Below are 23,281 nucleotides of genomic sequence, written 5' to 3'. Positions count from 1 at the left end.
CCACGGCCGGGGCGGGTCCTGCCGGGCCGGCGGGAGCCGCGGCAGCTCCCGTAGATCGCGCTGCGATCCGTCCCCCCGGCGCGGGGCCGGGGCCGGGGCCGTTACCGCCGGGACCGGCCTGCGCTCCGTCGCTGCCGCCGCGCCGCCAGGGGGCGCCCGCGTGCCCAGCGCGACTGGCGGAAGCGGCGCCCGGGCGGGAGTGACGCCGGGGCAGGTCCGGGAAGCCTCGCACCGAGCGCGGGGCGGCGGGAAGAAGCCCCGGGAAGCAGAAGCCCCGGGAAGCAGAAGCCCCGGGAAGCAGAAGCCCCGGGAAGCAGAAGCCCCGGGAAGCAGAAGCCCCGGGAAGCAGCACCGGCCCGCTCTCCCGGGACGTCCCCGCCGGACCGAACCGCCCCTCCCGGCGGCAGCCCCGTGCCGCGCGCTCTGCGCAGCCGCGGGGCCCGCCCGCGCATCCCATCAGCCCCCGCGCGCGGGCCCGCCCGCGCATCCCATCAGCCCCCGCGCGCGGGCCCGCCCCCCCTCTCTCGGCGGGGCCTGCCGCGCCGGCCGCCATCGCCCGCCCGGTGAGTCCGTCCCCATCCGCCGCCATCCGCCCGCGGGGCCGCCCCCCCGGCACGGCCGCCCCCCGCGGCCGCATCCCCCCTTCTCCCGGCGCCCGCTTCCCTCGCGGCGCGACGGGCCGCGGCCTCCGGGAGCCGGGGCGGGGGGGGGGGGGTGTCGGCGGACTGCGCGCTCCCACCCGCGGGGACACGCGTGGGCCGGGGGGCGATGGGGCCGGGGGGTCCCGGGGAGCGCGACCCAAAACGGTCGGTTTTGGTGTCAGCGGGGGCCTGGGGGGCGGGGAGCGGCCGCAGCTGAGTCCGCCGGAGGTTTGCGGGGGGTGAGTCTCGGTCGCTTCTGATCTCGGAGAGCGGAGCTGTCCGCGTGTCCGTGTGTCCGTCCGCGTGTCCGTCGGCGCGGCGGGGGCGGGCGGCACCTCCCAGGATCGCATCTGGAGAGCTGCCGGTGCTCTGCCAGCTTCGGAGGCGGGAGGCAGAGGGACCGCAGGCGAACACCCATTCCCCCGCTGGCCCCCGGAGCGGCCGCGGAGCGGAAGGCAGCCTGCCACAGCCGCGCCGGCCCGGCCGGCCCCGGCCCGCCCCCGCGCCCCCCTCTCACCCCCCGTCTGCTCGCCCCAGGCACCATGCCTGCCCTCAGGCCTCTCGTGAAGCCCAAAATTGTCAAGAAGAGGACCAAGAAGTTCATCCGCCATCAGTCCGATCGCTATGTCAAGATCAAGGTAAAAAAAAAAAAAAAAAAAAACCCGGGAGGCTCATCCGAGAATGAGTCCTGGGACAGCGGGACACGGGCTGGCTGCCAGGGCCGATGGTGAGCGGGAGCCTGGCGGGCCAGAGCCGCACCAGGGAGCCACGCTGGCACGGTGCCTCTGCCCGGACATTGGGCTTGGCTGGAGCTGCTGAGGCGGGTGTTTGCAGACTGATTTCACCTTGTAACTATTAAATATTGCCCACGTTTCCTCCAGCGCAACTGGCGTAAACCGAGAGGTATCGATAACAGGGTTCGCCGGCGGTTCAAGGGTCAGATCCTGATGCCCAACATCGGCTACGGCAGCAATAAGAAGACGAAGCACATGCTGCCCACGGGCTTCAGGAAGTTCCTGGTCCACAACGTCAAAGAGCTGGAGGTGCTCATGATGAGCAACAAGTAAGTCTGCAGGGCCTGGGCGCAGCCGGGGCCGGACGAGGGAAGCTGATGCTTCCGAGGGCAGGAGCTTTGGATTCCTCAGAGGTGCAGAACTGCCGGCGGGGGGGGCTCAGAGGGTGGCTCGGGGCTGGCAAACTCACACCTGGGGCAAAAAGGTGACGTAGTGGTGGTGAATGGTGCTGTACCCGTGTCCCCTCTGCAAAACGGTGACCACAACCGTGGCTTTGTCTCGGATCAGACTCGGGCCTAAAGGGATGTGTGGCGCTTTTGTTTCAAAACAAAACAGAATAATAATGGTCACCGTTAAAAACTACCTCTTGCCGACCCCTTGTAAGCGAAGCAGAAGGGTCGAGCTGCTCAGCACCGAGCCAGCACGTGCTGGGGTTTGGCTCTGGTGCGGCGACGCGCCGAGCCGCTGCCGGGCTGAGCCCCAGGCCCCGCCTGTTCCCGACAGGTCCTACTGCGCAGAGATCGCTCACAACGTCTCCTCCAAGAACAGGAAGGTGATCGTGGAGAGAGCCGCTCAGCTCGCCATCAAGATCACCAATCCCAACGCCAGACTGCGCAGCGAGGAGAATGAATAAACGGGCTTCTGCAGCTGAGATGTATTTAATAAAACGTAAAAGCAAAGCGGGGTGGATGTGTTCAGGGGCCTGGGGAGCCGCGGGGCTCCGGTGCCGGCGCTGCCTGCGTCCCAGTGGGCTCGCAGCCCCACGCTTGCTCCGGGTGGGGATTTGCAATGCTGCTCTGCTAGCTAATGAATTGAGGAGGGCAGGCAGCTTCACAAGTATATTTTTATTTTTTTTATGCCACTCAAACAGAATGGAGGCTCTTTCACACAGCACTATAAATATTTTTCACATCAACCACTCTTGTCAGAAAAGGAGAAACAAAAACTTATTACTGCTCCATGGCTACAGGAAGGGTGGCCTCGTTCTCTTAATTTGCTGTTACATTCTCTCTGTCTCTTAAGGCTTTTTTTCCCCTATGCAAAGCAGGATTTGAACACAACAGCCCCTACAGAGTAAGTTTTCAAATGGCAGAAAGGTGAGCGTGGGCTGCTTGGGTGCTTGCGCCTCCAGCTCATGACTTGCCTCTTCTGTGACACTAAAATCCTGAGCACCCGCTCTCCTACGAGTGTCTGCTGCTGCTCAGGGACCAGAGCTCAGCATCGCACCGCGCTGCCGTGGCCCCTAAGCTGGTGTGAAATGCAAAGAGCAGCTTAGTGTAAGGTTACACAACCAAGTAACGATCTCTTGGAAGACGCTGGTTGAGGTATTTGCAGTCAAAACCGTAAAAGTGGAAGTCAAGCAAGATGGCTTTGGCTCGCCCAAACACAGAAAGGCTCCATGGGGGCACCACCTGTGGGGGATGAGCCCTGGGGGGGTCGGGGTAACAAACTGCCCCCACAGCTCTGTGGCGCCAAGGCCAGGCTCCTTGTCAGAGGGCCCAGGGCTGTGGTGCTCGTCACTAATTACAGATGGGACTTACAGTTTTCAGCCATGTTATTTAGTGGAAACATAAATACATTCTTCAGGCAATTCAGGGTAGAAAGTGCATGTGCAGCAGTTAAAAAAAAAAAAATACCCAAAACATTTTAAACTTTTTCTTTGTACTTCAGCAAGGAAATATTTCAGGAAGTAGTTTCCACTTTTTATGGAACCACACTCAATTTGGATGGCTTTGTACGCCCCTTGCTGAACAAGTGGAGCACTGGTTTTCCAGCCCCTCCCCTACATGCGGATGCGTTTCCCTTAGCGGGTCTCTCGTCAGGGTCAGCGAGCGGCTGGGCCCGGGCAGGGGGAGCCAGCCCTTGGCTGCTGGGGGCAGCCGGCGGCTCGCGTGGGTGCTGTGGCAGAGCCCAGCTGGAGGAGGTTGCTCTCGGCCCGCCGGTGGCCTCTCCCTTTGGTTAATGCATTGCGAGGGCGGGAAGGTGGCGGAGTCCGCAGGGCAGCTCTTAGCTCATGTCCATCGACTCCGAGGTGGGCAGGGAAGCAGAATCTTTCTGAATGCTCTCAAAAAGTGCTGCCATTTCAGGATTGGATCTGATCTGAGATGAAAACTCGGCCATCGCCGGACTTTTCTCTACTTCAGGGATGGTCAGGAGAGCAGCTACTGCTCTCATGGCCGACCGCTTCAGTTCATCCTGCTTCTCAAACTCCTGCTTCACGGAACCAGCCTTCACCTGCAAATCCAAAGCACCATTTTTAGTTGGCATGAAAAGGCCGTCGGGGCGCAAGGAATCAGACACACCAGCAGGGACGAGCAGGTGATGTCCCCGCCAGAGGAGCGTGGGGAGCAGGCTGCTGAGCAGCAGTGCCGGGAGGCTGCGAGCAGAGGTGGCCTCGTGGCAGAACCCCCTCCCGGGGCGCCTCTCCCCGCCCTTACCTTGGTGGAGCAAGTCGCCCGGAGCGGCTCGATCAGTCGCTCGAGCCGCTGCAGCACGGCACTGGGACAGAGCGCGGACAGTCGGGCCAGCATGATGAAAGTCAGCATCTAGGGAAACAGGGAAGGTGAGCGGGGCATGGCTTCACCGCGCACCCCAACCCCCGGGCTCACCGCGCGGCTCCTCCCTGCCGAAGCCCCCGTGGTCGCTCTCCCCGGGGTGCTGGGCTGGACCCACACCGTGGCGAGTTTCTTTGCGCTTGTGCAAGGGGGTTTGGTGAGAGATTTGGTTGCATTAGACACGCAGCCGCGGGCAGCCAGCGTACAAGCGCTGCCCGGCCGGGCTCTGGCCCCGGGGGCGTGTGGTGCCCAGCTCGCGCGTCTCCGTGAAGGGCTGATGGCCTTTGAGAGAAATGGCAACGCTCAGCACAGGGACTGTGCCACTGCTGTACCCACGTCTACGTGCAGGTTAGTAAGGGTATGAAAAGGATGTAAGGGCTTCCTAATAAGAAGGCCATCAACAATGACAGTGCTACATTTTTTATAACACAGTGTCACTGGCCACACTGAGCAAATGACAATGCTAAGCTTAAAGGCAGGTGGAACTTGGTTTAGACTTCAGTTTCCTACAAAAGCACAGGGTTGCATCCTCAAGGCCCCCACGGCCACAGCGGAGCTACGCAGTGTCGGCGGGTCTGCAGCAGCTGCAGGGAGCAGACAGCGGCGCAGCAGGGCAGCCTGCGCGGTGGTGACACCAGCTCCAGCCCAGGCCCCCAGAGAGCCAGTAACGTCAGCGCCGTCCCCACCCCCAGCCTCTACCCGAATGTCGTAGTGATCCTTCAGCCCGTCCTCCACGTGGTTCAGGTACTCGTAGATATCCAGGCGGTCAAGGCAGCTTTCCAGCAGTGTATACATGCATTCAAAAGCAGCTTTCCTCACATCGAGGCCATCATCCACGGTGTGCTTGAACGGCCCCATTTCTACCTTAAACACGAAAAAAATACAGCTGCCACCTAACAGCAGACAGGCTGGCGGCTTCACCTCAGCCTCCCACGCACCGAGTCGCTGCTGCATTGCACCCCCACCGAAGCAACGGCATACCTCCCGGATGAGTTCCCTTCTGACCTTCGTTTCATTATACAGGCTGGGGAGAACTGCATTTAGTAAATCTCGGATTAAAGAAGGTTTGTTGTGAGCAGCAGAATTAAACATGGCTAAAGCCACACGTCTAACATTCAGGTCTGGATCCTGAAGAGTTTTTAAGAAGTCACCTGTGGGATAAGAACACACCAGTCAGTCCTGCTGTAGTGTTTCGTATGTATTTTAAAGGTCTGGCAGCGTATTTCAATGACCCTGGTTATGAAAGCACCTATGGTAAAATAACTGCAGGAGCACAGTCTAACAGAGACATTCGAGATGCTTTCCCTCCCCTTCATTTGGGATATAGTAACTGGCAGAAACATGACTTTCCTGCATTTGCGCATAAAAACCAATCGCATGAATCCAGCTACCTCATCCTAAAATCAAATCAGAAGCTTTGGTATTCAAGGAAGTTGGGATTTGTTTTTTTCTTGCTCAGATCTCACCTGCTCAGACTTCTCTGAAACAGAAAGCCCAGTTTTATACAAGAGATCTGAGATGTAGGCTCCCTAGACATAAGTCCCTTTTACCACAGGTTACATTTTCCAAGACCCTTGTTGTGAAATGCCCGAATCGTAAGTTTAAACGCAGAAGGAACTTATGTTCCCTAAGAACCTCCGTCAGCAATGGAACATGCTGCAGAGCAAGGCATCAGAGCACTTAACAAGGACTCAAGTGACAGTGTTGCTCTTTAAGCCCAAAAGCAGAGAAACACAGATAAAAACTAACTGGATTAGATGAGGTTCACATAGACGTGGAAAATCCTTGAGCTGCTAATGATGCCTAACATCTCACGTTGCTGTTGGTACTAGCCTACCTATGCAGCCTTTCAGGAGAGCATCGATAGGCTGAGGCTGGTCTGCAATTGTGAATTTGATTGCAGTTACCACTGTACTCCGGGCATGTGGAGAGCCTGCAATGAAGATGGAAATAAAAAACAGTGAAAGACTGAGACAAAATCACTGCTGTAACTTTGCAGTACATACTATGCTCTTGGTCACATTACACACGCATTGACGAGATAAAAGAACAGAGGATTTGTCTTAACCTTCTTGTTTAAATCCTGCTCCTGCACAATCCCCATGTGCAGTCCCTGCTCCTAACACCCTCCTGACCCCGTGCAAACCAGTGCTCCTCTGATCCCCCCTTGCAGAGATCCCTCGTTTCCTTCTGGCCTCTGCAAACTGGCTTTGCTCCCTGTTGTACCCACCAGCAGTTTACAGGAGGACCTCCCCTCCTGTAACAGAAGGCATCTCCCCACTCTCACCGCTGCCCTCCCCATTACCTGATGACAGCTGTTTTTTCAGGCGGGGCAGCAGCTCAGAAGGATTCACCAAAGTCAGCTTCCCCAAGCACTCAGCCACCACATTGCGCGTCCCTTCCTCTGTGCACTCACAGTGCTTGAAAAGCAGAGCCCAAATATCCTCCACGTAAGGTTTGAGGCCGTCGGCCGGGGAGGAGCTGATGACTTCTTTCAGAGAGTGCAGCAGGAGGTACTGTCTCTTGGGCTGGCTTCCGATCTCCTTCAGCATGAAGGGAAGATAGTCCTTAAGATTCCCTACACTGATGTTCCCCAACGCGTAGGAAGCAGAGGATTTCACCTCTTCACTGGGGGAAGTGAACGCTTCCAGGATGACGGTTTTGAGCTCTCTCTGAGCACTGAGGTTCGTGGTGCGCCCCATCTCCGCCAGCGAAAGGAAAGCTAGCACTTTAACAGCAGAGCTGGACTTGGGGTTTTTCACATCCTGGATAAACTGGGTCGCTGTCGCAGGGGCTTCCTTTGGGCAGGCTGAGGAAAGGGCTGCCACGCACTTTGCGACAGAGTAATACGCCTGTTTGTGTAGTGTCACTGCTGCCCCGGCTGAACCCGAGGAGTAAACAGGCGCAGTCAGCTGCTTCATCAGCTCCAAGTAACCCATGGCGGCTGTCTTCGTCAGAACCAGAGCCTGGAAGAAGTCTACGATGGCGCTCAGCGCCCCTCCTTGCAGCAAGGGCGAGTGGACAAGCTGAAAGATTTCAGCAAGAACTGAACCGCTGATCTTCGAGATGCAGGACGGATAAACCTTAGCCAAAGTAGTAAGGAACATGATAGCCACCTGGGAAACATGCATGTCGTTCTCAGTAATTAAAGCGGGGAGCTCCGTTAGGACAGACTCGATCATGGCAGGCTTGAGGCTGTCACTGTAGTTCTTCACCAGGATATCCAGAGCAGTCAGAGTGCTCAGTTTCAAGGCACGTTGATTCTTCCTCAAGAAGGAAGCCAGAATGGGGAAGCCTTCCCCTAGAATGGGCCTCAAATCTATTTTAAGTGGAGAACTGGCAATTAAGGTTAATGCTTTGACTGTTGTCAATCTGGTGATTTCATTTTTGAGCCTCTCCAGAAATATCTTCAAGGTTGGCTGGAGATCAGTGCTTAAATGGTCTCCCAGACTGTAAATAATTTGTCCCATGCAGGAGATGGCGCGCTCTTTCACCTCCTGGTCGATGTCAGCTGCCTTCAGTCGCTTCAGAGTACCGGAGAAAAGGTCCTTCACATAGGGCTTGGCATCGAAAGTGCAAGATTTGCCCAAAGGCCTGATAACTTTCACAAGCTGCTGAGTAACCAGCAGAGCTTCTGAAGTGATCTTATAGAAGGGGTCTCCAACACAGGTCACAACAGGAGGTAACAGGCTTTTGATATGAGGATGAAATACCTCTGGCTGGTGGTTGCAAAGAAGAACATGAAGGAAAGACAGCGTATCAATCCTCATGTTGGAGGAGCTGGACTTATCAGCCAAGGAGAAAATGATCCCTGTGTAGAAGAGACAAGAATGACTGGTGTCTTATTCCATCAGGTGGTTTTTATCGCACCCCCCTCCCGCTCAAAGGGGGACACAATTGGAATCAGTTTTCTTTCTCCCCTCTCCCCACCCAAAAGATACATGCCATTAGAGAGCGCTACTCTCCTTGCTGTCTGCTTTCCAGAAGTGGCAATTCAGACATAATGGGTCCTTGTAGCAGTCCTGGATGGCTGGCTACAAAAACTTTTTAAAAAGTTAATTTGAAAAGTCATCCTGGGCTGAGCTGAGAAGGGATGGTTAGTCAAGTGCAAATAAGAATAACAAAATGGCATGACTGGGAAAGCTGAGTCTCAGCAACAGGCACCCCAGGCAGCAGGAATGTCCCTTCATCAGTTTCTCCTTCATTCTCCTGTTGGAAGTCTTAAAAAAGAAAAAGCAAAAAAAAAAAAAAAAAAACCAACAAAACAAAACGCAGCAGGGGCTTTACATTTATCTAGTTTTACAGCTTCTGTTAGTATTGTCTGGAACACAACTGTGAACTATGAAGGATGGACTGCCTTTGCAGGAGGGAGGTACTTCCAGGTCCAATTTCTGTGGCATGTATTTATGTTTCCCAGAAGACTTGATGAGAAACATTTATAACAATACTGCTTGCCACCCCTGAAGTCATGCCTGACTCTTGGTTTGAATGTTTTTTTCCAATCTATTCATTCGTAAGAGGGAGGTGCATGGATCCAGCCCAGGGACAATCACAGGAGCGTTTTTTCTTATTTACTATACTGTCACACCAAATGTAAAAGCAGGACCTTAGGATTACGAGCCTTTCAGCAGCGGGATGCTTCATGAGCCTACAGGCAGGAAAGGTCAGAGAAAAATGTTGTGGTGCAAATGAAATAATCAGTCAACACAAATAATTATTTAAAATGCCAGTGTGTTTTGCAAAAGAAAACATCACTTGTGTTACTGGTCTCAGCGGACCAACAGTGTAATTCCAGCTAGTTTCAAAGCAGGCTGGAACAGGCCCTCCTAGAAGCATCTCTCCAGGGGACTGTGGAAATGAACTTGATATTCCTATCCAGGCTTTCAGCAGTAGGCAGAAGCCAGGACTGATCGGAGAGCTGTTTAGCACATCGACACAGAGCAGAACTTAATGTGTATGTTCTGATGCTGAGCAGAGTATTGCACAGGAATGAAACTGGAACATGCAGGCAGGGAGCACACGTGTTAGGAATGGACTGAGCCAACCCTGCTCCTTCACCCCCCGACCACCGACAAGTTTACCAGGGACGAGTGCGGGGATGTGATCTGCCAGGCAACCGGGAAGAACGTTGGCCAGTTCTGTCAGGAGGCTGAAACAACCCTGTCTTGATTTGATGCTCTTTTCTTTGAGCTGCTTGTGCAAGGCCTTGACAATGTTGGGGACCTGCAGTTTGGAAAAGAAAATCAGAAACACAACAGTCATCCCAGCTTCCAGGGCACAGAGCTATGCTACCAAAGCAGCTTGCTCAGCCGAGCCAGAGGCACTGACGGTACAGCAAGAGAACTAACGCGGGCACAGCAAGAAACAGTGCACCCGTTCACCACAGGAGAATGGACTTGGGATAGATTACAGGACAGTGCACGTGAAGAAAAGTTACATGAGAACAGAAGATCAGGAGGGGACACTGCTATTCTTTTCCATATCCTACAAACAGACTCCTAAGAAGCCCTTCCCAAAGCTGGTGTTATCCACTAACACGGAAGCTTAAAGAAGCACACCAAAATGATCAGACCAGGACACACTGCTAAAGGGGCTTAGAGCTCTATGATTCTTTCCTGGTCTGCTGTTTAAGGATCTAGCCCCATCACTATATTTAGACTTGGACACCCTGCCAGTGTTTCAGTGAAATGAAAAAAACAAATAACAGGGCTGAGGTGCAAGTCGTTTAAATAAATACCTTTCTCATACATGTCAGATGATTAATCAGTAACGTAATTATATTTTGGCAGGGATTTTAACCCTCCTGCTTCAAGGACTCACTAGACAGTAGTAGCATCAGCCAGAAGCAGCTGCTCTCACAGTTGTGCTATTCTATAACATGGTTATTTACAGTGGGTTTTTTTGTCTTCTAAAATGGTGGGTGTGGACCCCAGCATTAGCAAGGATCCTGGGCTAGGCAGAGTCCTGATCAGCATGTGGGGCTGAATTGAAACTGTAATTACTCCAGCATATTCCTGAATTAAAGCAGCGTGTCAGAAAAGCTGCTTCTGCTATTGTTTGTTTGATCAGCAGCAACGTGCAGACTGTGTGCACAACCACAGCAAGCCACCCTGGAAGCCACTGCCTGTCCTCCCACGATGAACCGAGCTGCATGCCCTCCTACGCCTGCTGACCAGACCCAAACCTTGCTGAGCTTCCAAGGGCTTGCTTACTCTGGTACGTCTCTACCAGCATTTATTGAAGGAGTTTCCTGAGCAGAGCTGGAGTAACGGTAGGGCAACAACCTGACGCTGCACCCAAAGGCTAAGCTGTCCCACGCACAGTCTGCAAACACGTGCCAGTGGCTAGGGCAGTGCAGGTTACACCCCGGGGCCCCAGCACTGGCTCAGCGCTCTCTCCCCGGGAACGGCCAGAAACAAACAATAAATGGTCAGTCCTCAGGATCTGGTCCCCTCTGCTGCGTGCCCAAGGGCTCCTTCAGCTAGCCATGGTCTCAAGCTTAACTACTGGGCATATTCACTGGTGGCACGGTACCTACTCCTCGTCGTTGCCTTCTGATTTAATCCAGCCTGCCACCTTCTGACGCACCTGGTTCTGAAGCATTGTCAGGGGAACATCATCTTTGCCAGAGGCATCTGAAGCATGCAGCCAGCTCTGGATGGGCAGCGTTTGCTTCAGCAAGGAGATGTAAGCGCTGAAGATGTCAGCTTTGACATTCTCCTCCCTCTCTTTGAATCTGCTTATCAAGACCGGGGAAAGAGTTTTGTAGAAGTCCTGAAGGAGATCATGCCTGCTGCTGACAATGGCCTCCAGGCACTTCGCTGCGGACCTGCGGACTTTCCAGCTGATGTCATCATCGTCACTGTATTCATCGTCGCTTTCTGGAAAGAAGACAAGGGAAAACAAGTTACATCATTATGAGAAAACCAGAGCTAGAGGATCACTTGATCCTCAGAGCTTCCCTCTCCTGCTGACCAAACAGATGCCAGTAGCTCACACATATTTGGGAACACAAAATTGTCCAGAATAGCCTGTCCCTACAGACATCATTACCAGCCAACATGACCCGGGGCACCCTGTGTCACACTCTTCTGTTCCAAGTTAGAGCTGATGTTACTACCCTTACCGGGCACTTCAGCTCAGGCATCGAAGCTTTTGTTTTGAGGGGAGAATAAGCTTCCCAGATTTTAAAGCCAGAAATATGTAAACATTTCACTTAGCAATTCCTGAATGGCACAAAACAGGGTAACAATTTACTATGTTATTGCAGAACATTTAACGTATTCTCCAGGAAGCTGGCCAGGATCTTACCCCTATTAGCATGAAAGTAAACAGAAATGCCTTTCTTCCAAGGAACTTTTGCTCTTAGCTGCCACGTTATATGCAGCTATAGATAGAGACATTATGAAATGTTGTCTTTAGCTAACAGGCATTAAAGGTACCCTTCCTATCTGACCAAGGCTTGACATCCACCTCAAGGTAAACACAATTCAGAAAATAAATGAAAGGCCTATTTTAAAGACAGTATCAGATTGCTTTCACTGATGACCAAGATGTTTTCAGTGGTGGAGCAGAGCAGCTGCTCCTCGGGATTTCCAGGCATTAAGACCTGGCTGCTTGCTGGATGTGCTCTAAGAAACTCCTGCAGTCAGCAGGCACAGGAACAACAGTGCTTCCTTGGCCCTCAGTAAGCTCAAGAGAATTCAAGTTTCAGTGTTTTCACTGTCACCTAAGGCAGGCAGAGATCTGAGAACCTTGTCAGAAAAAAAATAAAACTAACAAACTCAGAATTACTGCTGGAACTTTGCACATACGGCTATGTTATTACCATTGGTAAATTAAAGTAAGGCATTTAACAGAACTGACTGTCTTGAAGCAGATCTGAAAAGTAACATCACAGAGGGTGAGAAAGCAGGAAGGGGAGAAATGTTAACCCAGTGTTCTGCTGAGCACAGTCATCCTCACAAGCAGGCACCTTGCTCTTCATCCTCCCCATTTTCAGTTTCCATCATCTCTTCCTCTTCCTCCTCATTATCATAGTTGTAGTTTGGGTCAAAGGTGATGTACTTCAAACATAACCCCATCACATTAGCGATGTGAGGGTCAATTTCCTTTGGGCACCTATCACAACAAATAAAAGTCCTAAGAGTTAATAAATTAAAGACTAAGCAATTTTAAATATCCAAATAATATAATTAATCTCAAAAGGATCCCACAGTGCTTCACAGACTATATGAACATTTTGTTAACACTAGTTAAATCAGAGCTGCTCCTTCCTGCCGTGCACGAAGCAAGACCACATTGCCCTGGGGAGGATGCAACAATTTCTCTAAGAAAAAAAAAAAAAATTGCCTTCACCACCTGGTTGAATCCTCCCTCTGTGGGAGAAAACCTCAGCAGCTCTGCCGGGCTCCTTTTCCAAGACAAGCAGTAAACGTTAGACCAAACAACAGGAGAGCTGCAGCTCAGCAGCTCCCCTGCCTGAGCCTCTCCCACTCCTTCCACACACCAGGAGTGAGGCAGTTCCCTCTGGCTGAGGAATCCTGCAAGGACAAGGAAAACTCCCACACTTGCAAAACCAACACAGCAACCCACTCTCGCATGTTGAGGTAAAATAGTTTATAACTCATGCCCAACTCTGCATGTGAAGGGGAGATTTCATTTGTGAACTGTCTTTCCCAACAGGAATGAGTGTAGGAAGGTACCCAACCCTGCTGAACGTATAGATATTTACACCAGGAGGACACGGACACAGGATAGCGCACAGCTGTTCCTCAAGGGCACACACCTTCTCACAAAAGACTCGAAGGCCTGAAAGCAGTACTCTCTCAGCTCATCGTCTTCCACGTTACAGTACTGCACAATGAGAGGAATTATCTTCTCCAGATGTTCTCCTGGGAAAGGCAAAGTAAGCAGCAGTGAAAAATCATTCCAGCCTTCACTCATCGGAGCAGCTAACAGCTCAGCCATCTGCCACCTCCTTCACGTGCCTGGCAGAGCGTTCCTCCCCTGGACCTCGTGGGCAAGGAGCCAGCAGCCCACCCAAGACCAGCCTTGCAGGGGTTTTCAGCAGACAACCACTGCTCCCTGTCTTCAGCCCCTTGGCATTTCAGTCATGGAAAGAGCTGTGATTAGAGATCTTCCAGGACCTAATCTCAGCTCTGGCAGATCTTATAGACAAGTAACACAATATGCTGCCCTCCATTTCTCCTCTCATTTAAAATGGGGTGAATCCACTGACCTAATTCACAGAGGTGTTAATTCAGATCAGGGAAGCACTGCAAGACCTTGACATGAAATCACTCAGAAGGGCAGCCAGAGCATTACTCTGGTGTCTCCTCTTTTCCAAGTGGGGATCAGAGAGCCAGGTGAGGACCTCAGACAGAACAAGCCACTACCACATTGGGAACAGAGTGAGCACACTTCTTTTACTGCTAAGAGGAACTGCTCTAAAACACATACACGTTTCTCATCACAGTTTCAATCTACTCATCCTACCTATGCGGTGTCCAGCCTGCCTACTGATGCCAGCGACACACTGAATGTACGTCCTGGTAGTAGAAGTAGACTCGTTCCTCTTCAGCTCGGCAAGCAGATGCTCTGTGAGCTCTGAGAAGATGTTTCCACTGCAGGTCAAGACAAGATGACCCAAGGCGATGATGGCCCTTTTACGTACTGCCAGCCTGGGGCTTGTCAGCTGGGGTAGGAGGCAGTTCAGGATGGAGGAATGGAAAGAGTAGAGTGTTCCCCCTAGTCTGCAATCAACAGAACAAGGCAGAAGTTGGAAGTCAAAGCCTCAGAGAAAAAGCCCTCTTACCAGCAGAAAATGTAAAAATCCTTCAGCTATGAAGACTTCATGCATGTTGTGGGGAGGGAGAGTAAAAGGGCGGATTTGGCATTTTGGTCTGAACACTGACTTTTTCTGTAAAACACAGAGAGAGGTTATTTGTCTCCATCATGGAGGAGTTTGATTTTGACTTCTGGATCATAGAGGAGCTTGATTTTGTCCTTCTGGATGACCTGGGGGTTTGTCAGTCATTTCCTGCATGCAGTTGACATATGACACTGTCACTCTGACTTATGTAACAAGAGAAAGAGGCAGCCAGGAAAAAAAAAAAAAGGCATGTGCGATCAGATCACAGGGCTAAAATAAACTTCCCTGCTTCGCCCTCTCCCTCCCTACACTTGTTTGAACTGAGCCTCTGTGGGATCCATCACCAGTTACTGCTACTCCCAAGCACGGAAAGGCTCAGCATGTCATCTCTCATCCCTGCTGGGGAATCTGCTCTGCTGAGATATTCCCCAGTGGCAGCCAACCCGAATCCTTTATTTTTAAGTCCTTGCAGTAGGATTAGGGAAATACAGAAATCGCAAGCAAACACATGCATGCAGCCCCCTGCTGTACACAGCTGCCAGAAGGAAATCCTTTGGTACCTGCTCAGCATATCTGACAGGATGTCAAGAGCCTCCAGCTGCACAGACACATCCTCCTGCTTGCCAATGGCTCCTGTCAGCTGGGCTGTGATCTTTTTGCACACATTTGCTGTCATGCTGGAGCCTGCAAGAGAGAGATTTGTCCCCACTGTCAGTTAAAAAGAAGTCCTTTTACTGCTAAGAACCATTCAAACCCTCCTACATTAAAAAAAAGAAAACACTATTGGGAGACCTAACCAGAACAGCAGTCAACTAGCTTTTATCTGAGATGGTGGATACACACTGCGAACAGCAAGGTTATCTCCCACTGTGGTACAAAGCATTAACTATCTGAAAGAAGCTTCTCTTCCAGGAGAGTGTCTTTTACCCTAAAACATCCTGGCTGCTCCCAGGCCCATGCAAGGCAGGGAGCAGAGCTGGGTGGAAAGGTCTTGGCACCTTTTTTTCCTGTTTTTAACTAGAAAATGTTCAGTTTCAACAAATCAAGGCTTTCTCGATAGGTAGAGCAGTCTTGACAGAAACTGTTTCTCAGCTCCTTGATGAAATTTAAGGGTAGAACTAGATAGATTTATCTCAAAATAATATATAACCCAGGTTCAAAAATGTGTTGGAATTAGAACGGCAGTCTAGAACTTCAGTCTCCTACAGTCCAGATCAACGTCTAGGTACCAGTTTAGTCTTCATGCTGGGGTGTGTGCCTGTCCCAACACTGATTTTTGTTGTGAGGTTTTTCCCAGTTGGTTCAGTGCAAAGCATAAACAGCTTAAAATTCCACAAAACTCTCAAAGGAAGGGACAATTGCTTCCCACACCATTCTGAACAGCCTCCGTGATGCAACAGAAACAAAGCAGAAGTGGAACATCCTAGGAGCATCATTAACTGCTGTGCAACCCTAAGAAAGGAGCCTGCCTCAGGCACATGCTGTTTCTTGGCCTACTATTTCAAACCTCCCCTTTGCTCCAGACAGTACCACAGCACCAGCAACCACACGGAGTGGGGCTTAGGGTGAAGAAAGCACGGGGGGAGATGTCCAACCTCTCCATTTTGCAGCAAACCCACACTGCTTTTGCTGCCTTCCACCCACACAGTGTCAATCCCAACCCTTAAGAGAATGACTTATCTGTTGCTACCCTGAAACAGTTTCAGTTCATGTGATGTATGTTAAATAAAGAATTCTGAAAGGACGGCAATGGCTTGTGAGAGCTTAATATTTCACAGAAATCGAGGGAGGAGTTCAGCAAGTATTTACATACTAATCCTAGTTCTCCTCTCAACCTAAAACCCAGAAGCCTGGCAGCACTGCCACGGCCACCTGCCATGAAGGAACAACAAATACATGACAAGGCTGCAGAGGAAACTTAAACCTCCAGGAGCCTTGGGTATCTCCTGAATAGCTGCTGCATTTTGGGGACACGTCGTTCCAAACGCAGCCAGGGTAGCTGTGGCAGCCGGCAGACTCGGCCCGGCCGGGCTGCGGAGAGGAGGTGGTGCAGAGCTGGCACTGCTGAGACAGCAGAGGGTAGGGGCATTGCTGATGTGGAGGCCAACAGCCCTGCCAGGCTGCCCAGACAGCAACGTCCTGATGCACGCTGAATGCTTTAGGGTTGCTGTAAACAAAAATGGATTTCTCCAAGAACTCAGACGCAGTTTCCCACAAGTATCCTCAGGGTGACCAGCTCAAGTTTTCATTTCATCCCATCTTTAATCACACTGGTGTCACAGCTTCTATTATCTCTCCTCCTTATTTCACTAGTTGTTGTCTAGCAGGTGAATAAGGAATCTGTAACTTTTAGGCTCTGAACCACACATTTTCCTCCCTTTCCCAAAGGTTGTGATTCCCTACTGTCTCAGTCTGGCAAACAGGACAGACATTTTACCTGTAGAAGCTGGTGGCAGCTCGGAGATGACTGTTTTCAGTCCAATGCTGGAGATGTCCCGCAGCTGTTCCTTGTCCGATAACATGTTTGTACACAGCGTATCCACAATGGTTTCCACCTGGTACTCCTTCACTTTGCCAACCAGCGGGCCCAGACTGTGGGAGGAGAAGCCGGTCAGAATGAAAAAGAGGAGTGACGTTTTCCAAGATCAAAAGGGATGCTCAGGCTCACTCCTCCTCGAAGGCAGCACAGCCCCAAGTGCAAATGTTACCAAGACATCGCTATAGAGTACTGATATCCTGCAGCACATGTCATGCCCCCAGGTTTACGTACCCTGAATTGTTGCCTCAGTTCACTCTGTATCAGACTAAAGTGGATTTTAGATCAGATTTGTAGGAGAACTTTTCAGCAAACATGAGGCCGGTTAAGACCTTACTGGAAGGAGCAGCTCAGAAATTATGAGACAATGAATTTGAACCAAAGCAACCATGTTACACAGAGTGAAGGTAAAATCTACAGTCAAGTTTTGGAAAAAAAACCCAAAACCAGCCCAACCATCACAAACTGATTTTCAGAAGGAAATGCCAAATGGATTTTCACAAGCCATTAGCTACCTATTGCCCTCTGCCATGTGTGTGAAAACCTCTGCTTAAGCCAAGGCTCAGAATTACGACAGAGGAAAGATCATTCCCTTTCCTCTGCACTGTTAAAAAATTATTAGAAAAAATTTTCTGTTAACCACCTATGTTTCCTGCTGTTAAGCTGGTATTCAACATTGTGTCCAGAGTGTTTGTCAGCATTTGTTTGCAACTATTTATTTTTGCATCTTTACAAGGTCACTAGCTAACATGTAAAGTATCAACTATTTCAGCAAGTCGCATGTTATGCCTTTCCCTCCCTAACCGGCAGCACTTAACTCTGAATTAAGCTAATGAATTCAAAACGTGTTTGTTTCCCACAAATAGTCTGTATCCCTTACTAAGAAATCACTGTCGCACAGACAACAAATCTGGTTGCTAGAACGTTCATGAGAAGCAAACACAGATGAGTGGAAACATACTGCATAGAAAATTCCATCTTATTTTAGCGAACATCCACAGACAATACTTTGAGCCCAATTTCAATCCTAACATCAGTCACTCTCCTACAGGCTGAGTGAGCTTGCCCACGGCCCCGTGGCCCACCAGTGGCACAGACGCTTGCCCAAGCCCCTGTGGTTGTGCCACCCGTCCTCCCCCACTGAATGGTCTGCCCGGACGAAGAGCTGGGGCTCTGGCCTGAGGATTAACACCACCAGGTAATCCTTCATGCCCCAATCAAGAAATTACTTTGGAAGGACTTGGGCCTGAACAGAGGTTCCTGACAGATGCTATAGGTACTTCTCCATTTCCCACGAGTCAACACCACCTTGTAGAGAAGAAGATACTTGCTGTAGCAGTGACGTGGCTGTGCTCCCATTTGCATGCCAGGTGCAAAATGTTAGTCACTGCTTCCTTGTTCCCTTTCCTGTAGGGACTAGTCAAAACTGAGTGATTTGAACTGAAAAACACAGATCTTTTCTTATTGGTTCAAAAAAACATATGAGAATTGAACAGCTCCCTGTGATACACGTGCAGCACAAGCATTCTTCTAAACAGAGTTTAAGAATTTTAAAAATACCATCATGCTGCTCTTCCAGAGCAAAAAAATATATTTAAATAACCAGTTCCTGAAGGTTTCACAGTTCTTTTTTTCCCTTCTTTCAGTAGGCTGTCCACACAGCCAGGTGAAAATAGAATATGGAGAGAAGGAAAGGACTAATCTGCCTCTCTGGAGTTTTGGTTTTTCTTTTTACATGTTATACTGAAAAGAGGAACTAGAGGTTTTGGCTCTGTGTGCTGCATAATACTAGGGCATAGCCACTGATCGCTGGGGGCTATCATCAGTGCTACATGTCCATACAGCTCAAAAGGAACAGCTATCAGTCGCCTCTAGAGTGCAAAAAGAGACAGAGGCACATGCAGGGCTTTCAACATACCCTTCTTTCACTGAAGTTTACACACAGGAGAGGCTCTGCTCCTGACAGTGGTACAAGTCCCCGACTTCACTGGGAGCTGAGCAGGACTGGCAGAACATTGGCCTCGATCCTTTACATTTTCTTAAAAGCTTGAATGAGAAGACATGGTGCTAGCACTCTACAATGTTTAATACTGGACACAGTTCATCAAGTCCTTGTATGAAAACACATTTTCTGTCCTCTCTTTCACTCTTCCTTTCAGCATAGCTCCAGTAAAGCAAACTGTACAGAACACCTCTGCACAGGGAGCTGTTTCCCTGCTGGCACACCACAGTAACTCCAGACAGCATGCTTCACAAACACTATTGGCACAGTGTTTCCCAGAGTACACAAACCAAACTCACATTCAGCCTGTCCTGTGTAAGACTACTCCTAAACGCAACAAACAGGACAATAATACTTGTTTAGAGTCTGAGCAGCTACTCTGAAATACAGGAATTGGAAAAGAAATACTAAATAATAAGAGTTTGTGCAAGTGGTGTTCAATCTTACACTTCAACATGCAGAAAAGAACCAGTGGTTACCCCTATTTTACTGGCGGGGACACTGAGGCACAGAGAAGCTAAGGAACTCATCTAAATTGGGGGAAAAAAAAAAAAAAAAATTACAGAACCAGAAACAGGACGAGTTTTTATACGGGTTTAAAATTTGTGAGTTTGTTGGGTGTGAAGTGTGATTTCAGCACTCCTCTGAAGAAATAAGATCATACTTCTTGATGATAAATCAACTGCAAAACCTCTCAGCAATTTCCTAACTTACTCCTGAATCCTGATGGGGGGTGCACAGATCCACACTTGGGCCTGATCCAACCGCCAGAGTCCTTCAAATCATCACATTTCTGCTTCTTGCCAACTGGCTGGGCATAACTGACTGGATGTTAACTGTTAGAAGTACCTCCTTAAGTATAAAAAGGAATTATTACTGGTTCCATTTTGAGGCCTTCTCATTATCACGTTCTGGATGAATTAGAGATTGCAATGAGTATGGACTTATTGCCAATGAAAGCATAGATAAACATGCAAAGAAATCTGTACTCTGCTCAGTGCCCAACCATTTTGCTTTAAAAAACAGAATAAACAAACCCAAAGCAGGCAGAGACAGGAACAGGCCCAGAAAAAGTCAGGACAGTGGGAATTGAAAAGAAAGAGCCAAAGGCCACAGGGAAAGTACAGGGATAGAAGCAGTATACGGTTAAAAGAAGGGAATATGAACAAGATCCAGAGTAGGAAAAAATACAGGAACCCAAAGTTGTCTTTAAATGGCCCACCTTTCTGGAGCCCTGTGGTGAACTGACCCATTCATTGCTAGAATGAACACTCCCATTTAGCCATGCTGGGGGAGAGAGACAGGAAAGAACATGTCAGCACCGGGATCACCTCATCCCATGATTCAGCAGTAAAGGAACCTTCTGACTTTTTCGTTTGGATTAAAAACATATTGGAACGGTCAAAGGCAAAGCAACAGCACAGGCTACCCTTGGAGTCAAAGCAGGGAAAAAAAACAGGTGCATCATAAACTTTAATGAAAATGCCCTTGAAGAGTATGATTCAGACCTGAAATTCAAATGCCATTTTTGAAGGGCTAGACACATGTAGTACCACCTCTATCAAAGACAGGGCCATGGCGAAATTCAGCATTGGATTTCAAAGCCTGAGAAAGGAGAGGAACTGTATGACCAAAATTTTAAACTGGGCTTCTCTCTGAAGAATAAAATCTTAGGCATGCTACTTTTAATATGGTAAGATTCATAATATAAACAATGAACTACTTCCAAAATCATCTGCTGCTTCTACAAAGACATCTGTATGCTCACCCTTTCTGAGTATCAACAGAGAAAGAAACTGCTGTGCCTGGCATGAGAGGGAAAGCCCCTACCAGAGGGAGGTTTGAGTCAGGTGCCAATGCTGCAGGGCCAGGCTCCTCTCTAAGGTACCCTCTGCAGTCTGTGACAGCTTTATTATTGCCAAGGAATATCATAATTGCTGCTGAGGCTCTTACCACTTGACAGCGAGGTTCTGTACTTCCCCATTTTTGTCCTCCAGCAATTTCAAAAGCATTTTCACCACTTTTTTTTCACTGTCTTCATCTAGTTTTATTGAATCTTTCTGCAGTTCCATCATCAGGTCGTTCGTGGCCATAAACCTGAAAAAACATATAGCAGAAGTGGATTGGCTGATATATAGACACAAATCCGTTTCCTTCATGTCACTTTGCACAACGAAACATGACTATTAGTGCTGGTATGAAAACACATTTTCAAAGAGTAACTGACAACCCTTTACACTGTCCTGAAAAAGAAGGTACAAAGAATTACTACTATCTTACAAGTGCAAAACTCAGATAGAGGTAGCTGGTGAAAAGGCTTTAGCTAAGGAATCTGTGAAAATGAGAAATACATGTTCTCTCCTCTCCTTAAAATACGTAACAGAGATCAGGTAAACTAAAACTCTAAAACTGGCACACGGCTTGTGTATTTTTTCTCAGTGACTAAATCAAGATGGTTAACTATGCTAGAAAAAGTCATGGTGGGTTTTTTTCACCAATTGGCCAGCCTAGAAAAACCAGTCTAGTGTCTAGGCACGTACCTGGCTCTACTCTTTCTGGCTTATTTAGCACTGATAGTATGATCCCACACCTCGAGAAGGCCTATCAAGCTCAAAAATTAAAAACGAAGTCATGACTCCGCGCAAATTATACCTTAGAAGTTCCCTAGGCTATATTTAGATTGCAATGAGCAAAACCAAGCAAGTATTTATCATTCCAGCTTAGAAGGAAAGACAAACTCCCAGCTGACTGTTAGTCGATATAACTGACAACGTCAAATGGATATTAAGAAGTTCTGGAACAGATCTATTTTCCTGGAAGCAGGAAATGTAAAAGGTGCTAGTACAGAAATCTGAGGTTCTCAGAAATCTTATGTGTGGTTATCATCTATTAGCTGCTTTCTAACGTTAGCTCCAGCACAGGGATGGATGGCTGAGAGGAACCACGGAGAAGCTCTTCCCTCTTTTACCAAATGACACCTCCATTTTAAATTAGGCTCTGATGTAATTCATTCAGCATGTAAGAGCCCCCGTGTACCAGCGCAACATTTGTGTCTTCGATCTGCAAGCCCCTTCGTGAGCAGCAACTAGGTACATCTGGATGGAGTGACTGCTGTGGTGTTAAGATAGCCAGCCTGAAATCCAAAATTAGAAAAATAGAGGGACTCTGCACTGTAATGTTAACAACATGCAACCTATTTTTGATTGTGCAAGAGCCGTTAAGCTGCACTTGCAGTTCAACGTCTGCGTAGAACAAGCATGACCAATTATGGCCACAGGCTGAGCAGTCTTCTGCGGCAACACATCCAGCTTTTGACTCGCTACCTGCTGCTGTCCTGCCCACAGGACCTCAGAAACTGGCAGACGGATCCATTTATGAGAGGGATGCACGTGAAACCTGGTCCTGTAACTGGTCATGCAACTGAAGACAGACAACAGGCTCAGGTCTGACTGTGTGCTGGGAGGAAATGGCCCTGGGATACCTCTGTAACCTGACACATGCCCTGTGTTGGGCAAGTCTTGTTTGGAGTATTAACTGTAAATTCTTTGAACAAACTGTCTGTGCAACTACTCCCTCAGTAACTTGTTTAAGAAGTACCTAATTATGTTAACATCAGAAAAATGTCAGCAGCCTCTGCAAAAATCAACCTATTTTTAGGATATTACTAGCCCCTCCCTTCTAAAAGACCCCAAAATATCAAGTCTAGCACAAGCATTACCTTCCAGGTTGACACTGAAAGGTATGCTTGTGGGTGAAATCTTTCATACTTGTTAGTTTTAACAATTTTTTATAGAGCGCCTTAAGTATCAAGACACCCGCTCCGACCTTAAAAAGACATCAATTTTTTCTGCTGACATACAGAGAATAAAAGAATCTTGGTCCTGTTAGGGAGGCCTATATTCCCATTGCACAGAAATAGTTCTTAAAGGCATCTGAGCACAGCCAGTATCTGCAGCGTCCATCACCTGGGTGACACGGCTGCTCAGACTGCCGTCCCTCAGCCTGTTCCATGCACCGACCATCTAACCTTCTAGCAGAAAAACAAACGAAGACGTACTTCAGCATTTTTGCTACTGCGGTCTTAATTTGCAAAACAAATTTAAAGTCTAGCTGTCGAGACTTTCATTCCCTCTTCCACGTTGCTCGCTCACTACCATTCTGCAGCAAGCTAGGCAGGGGAGGGGAACGCTGCTGGTTTCTCTGCGTTCCCCCCGCTCCGCCAGAAGAGCGCGGCTGGCTTGAAATATTGCAAATCAAACGGGCATTTTTCCTCAGGGGCGGAAAGATCCTGCCCCCGCCCCCCAGCCCCGCAGCAGGGCCGCGGCAGCGGTGCCCCCCGCGCGAAGGGCAGCCCCCCGCCCCGGCCCCGCACCTGAAGTCCTTGTCTGTGGAGGTCATCTTCTCCAGCAGGCTGGAGATGTGGTAGGAGACGCTGGCCATGGCGGCGGCGGGGCTGCGCGGGAAGATGGCGGCGGGGGGCCGGGGTCGCGCCGCCGCCCGCTCCCCTCAGCGCCGCCGGCCGGGCGCCCTCCCCAGGCGGCGACAGGCGGCCGGGCCCCGCTGCTCGGCGGGCAGGGCGGCGCAGCCCGGCCGCGGCGCTCGGGGCGGGCGGAGGGAGCGCTCAGGGCAGCCCCGGCCCGCCCCCCCGCGCCCCGCCCGC

General features: G+C 49.9%; 2 protein-coding genes across 3 annotated transcripts; one reads left to right on the top strand and one right to left on the bottom strand.

Annotated features, from left to right (window-relative positions):
- Positions 1–453: 453 nt before the first annotated feature.
- RPL32 (ribosomal protein L32) lies at positions 454–2,334 on the top strand. The gene is made up of 4 exons (XM_042799700.1): positions 454–563; positions 1,179–1,279; positions 1,523–1,704; positions 2,159–2,334. Exons 2-4 carry the CDS (start codon positions 1,184–1,186, stop codon positions 2,286–2,288), a joined length of 408 nt encoding a protein of 135 aa, XP_042655634.1. The 5' UTR covers positions 454–563; positions 1,179–1,183; the 3' UTR covers positions 2,289–2,334.
- Positions 2,335–2,484: 150 nt separating this feature from the next.
- On the bottom strand, positions 2,485–23,219 carry LOC104363864 (cullin-associated NEDD8-dissociated protein 1). Of its 2 annotated transcripts, none has more exons than XM_042799698.1 (15): positions 22,994–23,219; positions 20,575–20,718; positions 16,521–16,675; positions 14,644–14,767; positions 13,708–13,964; positions 12,998–13,103; positions 12,185–12,330; positions 10,798–11,090; positions 9,291–9,432; positions 6,515–8,020; positions 6,047–6,142; positions 5,191–5,360; positions 4,909–5,073; positions 4,093–4,200; positions 2,485–3,889 (listed from the first exon to the last, which is right to left on the bottom strand). In XM_042799698.1, exons 1-15 carry the CDS (start codon positions 23,059–23,061, stop codon positions 3,662–3,664), a joined length of 3,708 nt encoding a protein of 1,235 aa, XP_042655632.1. In that variant the 5' UTR covers positions 23,062–23,219; the 3' UTR covers positions 2,485–3,661. The 2 variants fall into 2 exon arrangements, with proteins under 2 accessions (XP_042655632.1, XP_032843717.2); XM_032987826.2 differs by lacking the exon at positions 22,994–23,219 and adding an exon at positions 19,844–19,908 and having other exon boundaries at positions 20,575–20,682.
- Between the last annotated feature and the right edge of the window lie 62 nt (positions 23,220–23,281).

Source organism: Tyto alba, unplaced genomic scaffold, assembly GCF_018691265.1.
Source record: "Tyto alba isolate M040663 unplaced genomic scaffold, T.alba_DEE_v4.0 Super-Scaffold_3, whole genome shotgun sequence".
In the NCBI taxonomy this organism is placed as follows: Eukaryota; Metazoa; Chordata; class Aves; order Strigiformes; family Tytonidae; genus Tyto; species Tyto alba.
This window is presented reverse-complemented; position numbering and strand designations above follow the sequence as displayed.

Bases quoted from the DNA above. Each gene is read 5' to 3' on its own strand.
- RPL32 (XM_042799700.1), top strand. From the start codon at position 1,184: ATGCCTGCCCTCAGGCCTCTCGTGAAGCCCAAAATTGTCAAGAAGAGG. The intron at 1,280-1,522 runs GTAAAAAAAAAA...CGTTTCCTCCAG, and splicing joins ATCGCTATGTCAAGATCAAG to CGCAACTGGCGTAAACCGAG. The intron at 1,705-2,158 runs GTAAGTCTGCAG...TGTTCCCGACAG, and splicing joins GTGCTCATGATGAGCAACAA to GTCCTACTGCGCAGAGATCG.
- LOC104363864 (XM_042799698.1), bottom strand. From the start codon at position 23,061: ATGGCCAGCGTCTCCTACCACATCTCCAGCCTGCTGGAGAAGATGACC. The intron at 11,091-12,184 runs GTGCCTGCTTGT...TCTTCTTTCCAG, and splicing joins TGGGGAGGATGAAGAGCAAG to AAAGCGACGATGAATACAGT. The intron at 6,143-6,514 runs GTAATGGGGAGG...TCTTCATTGCAG, and splicing joins GAAAAAACAGCTGTCATCAG to GCTCTCCACATGCCCGGAGT.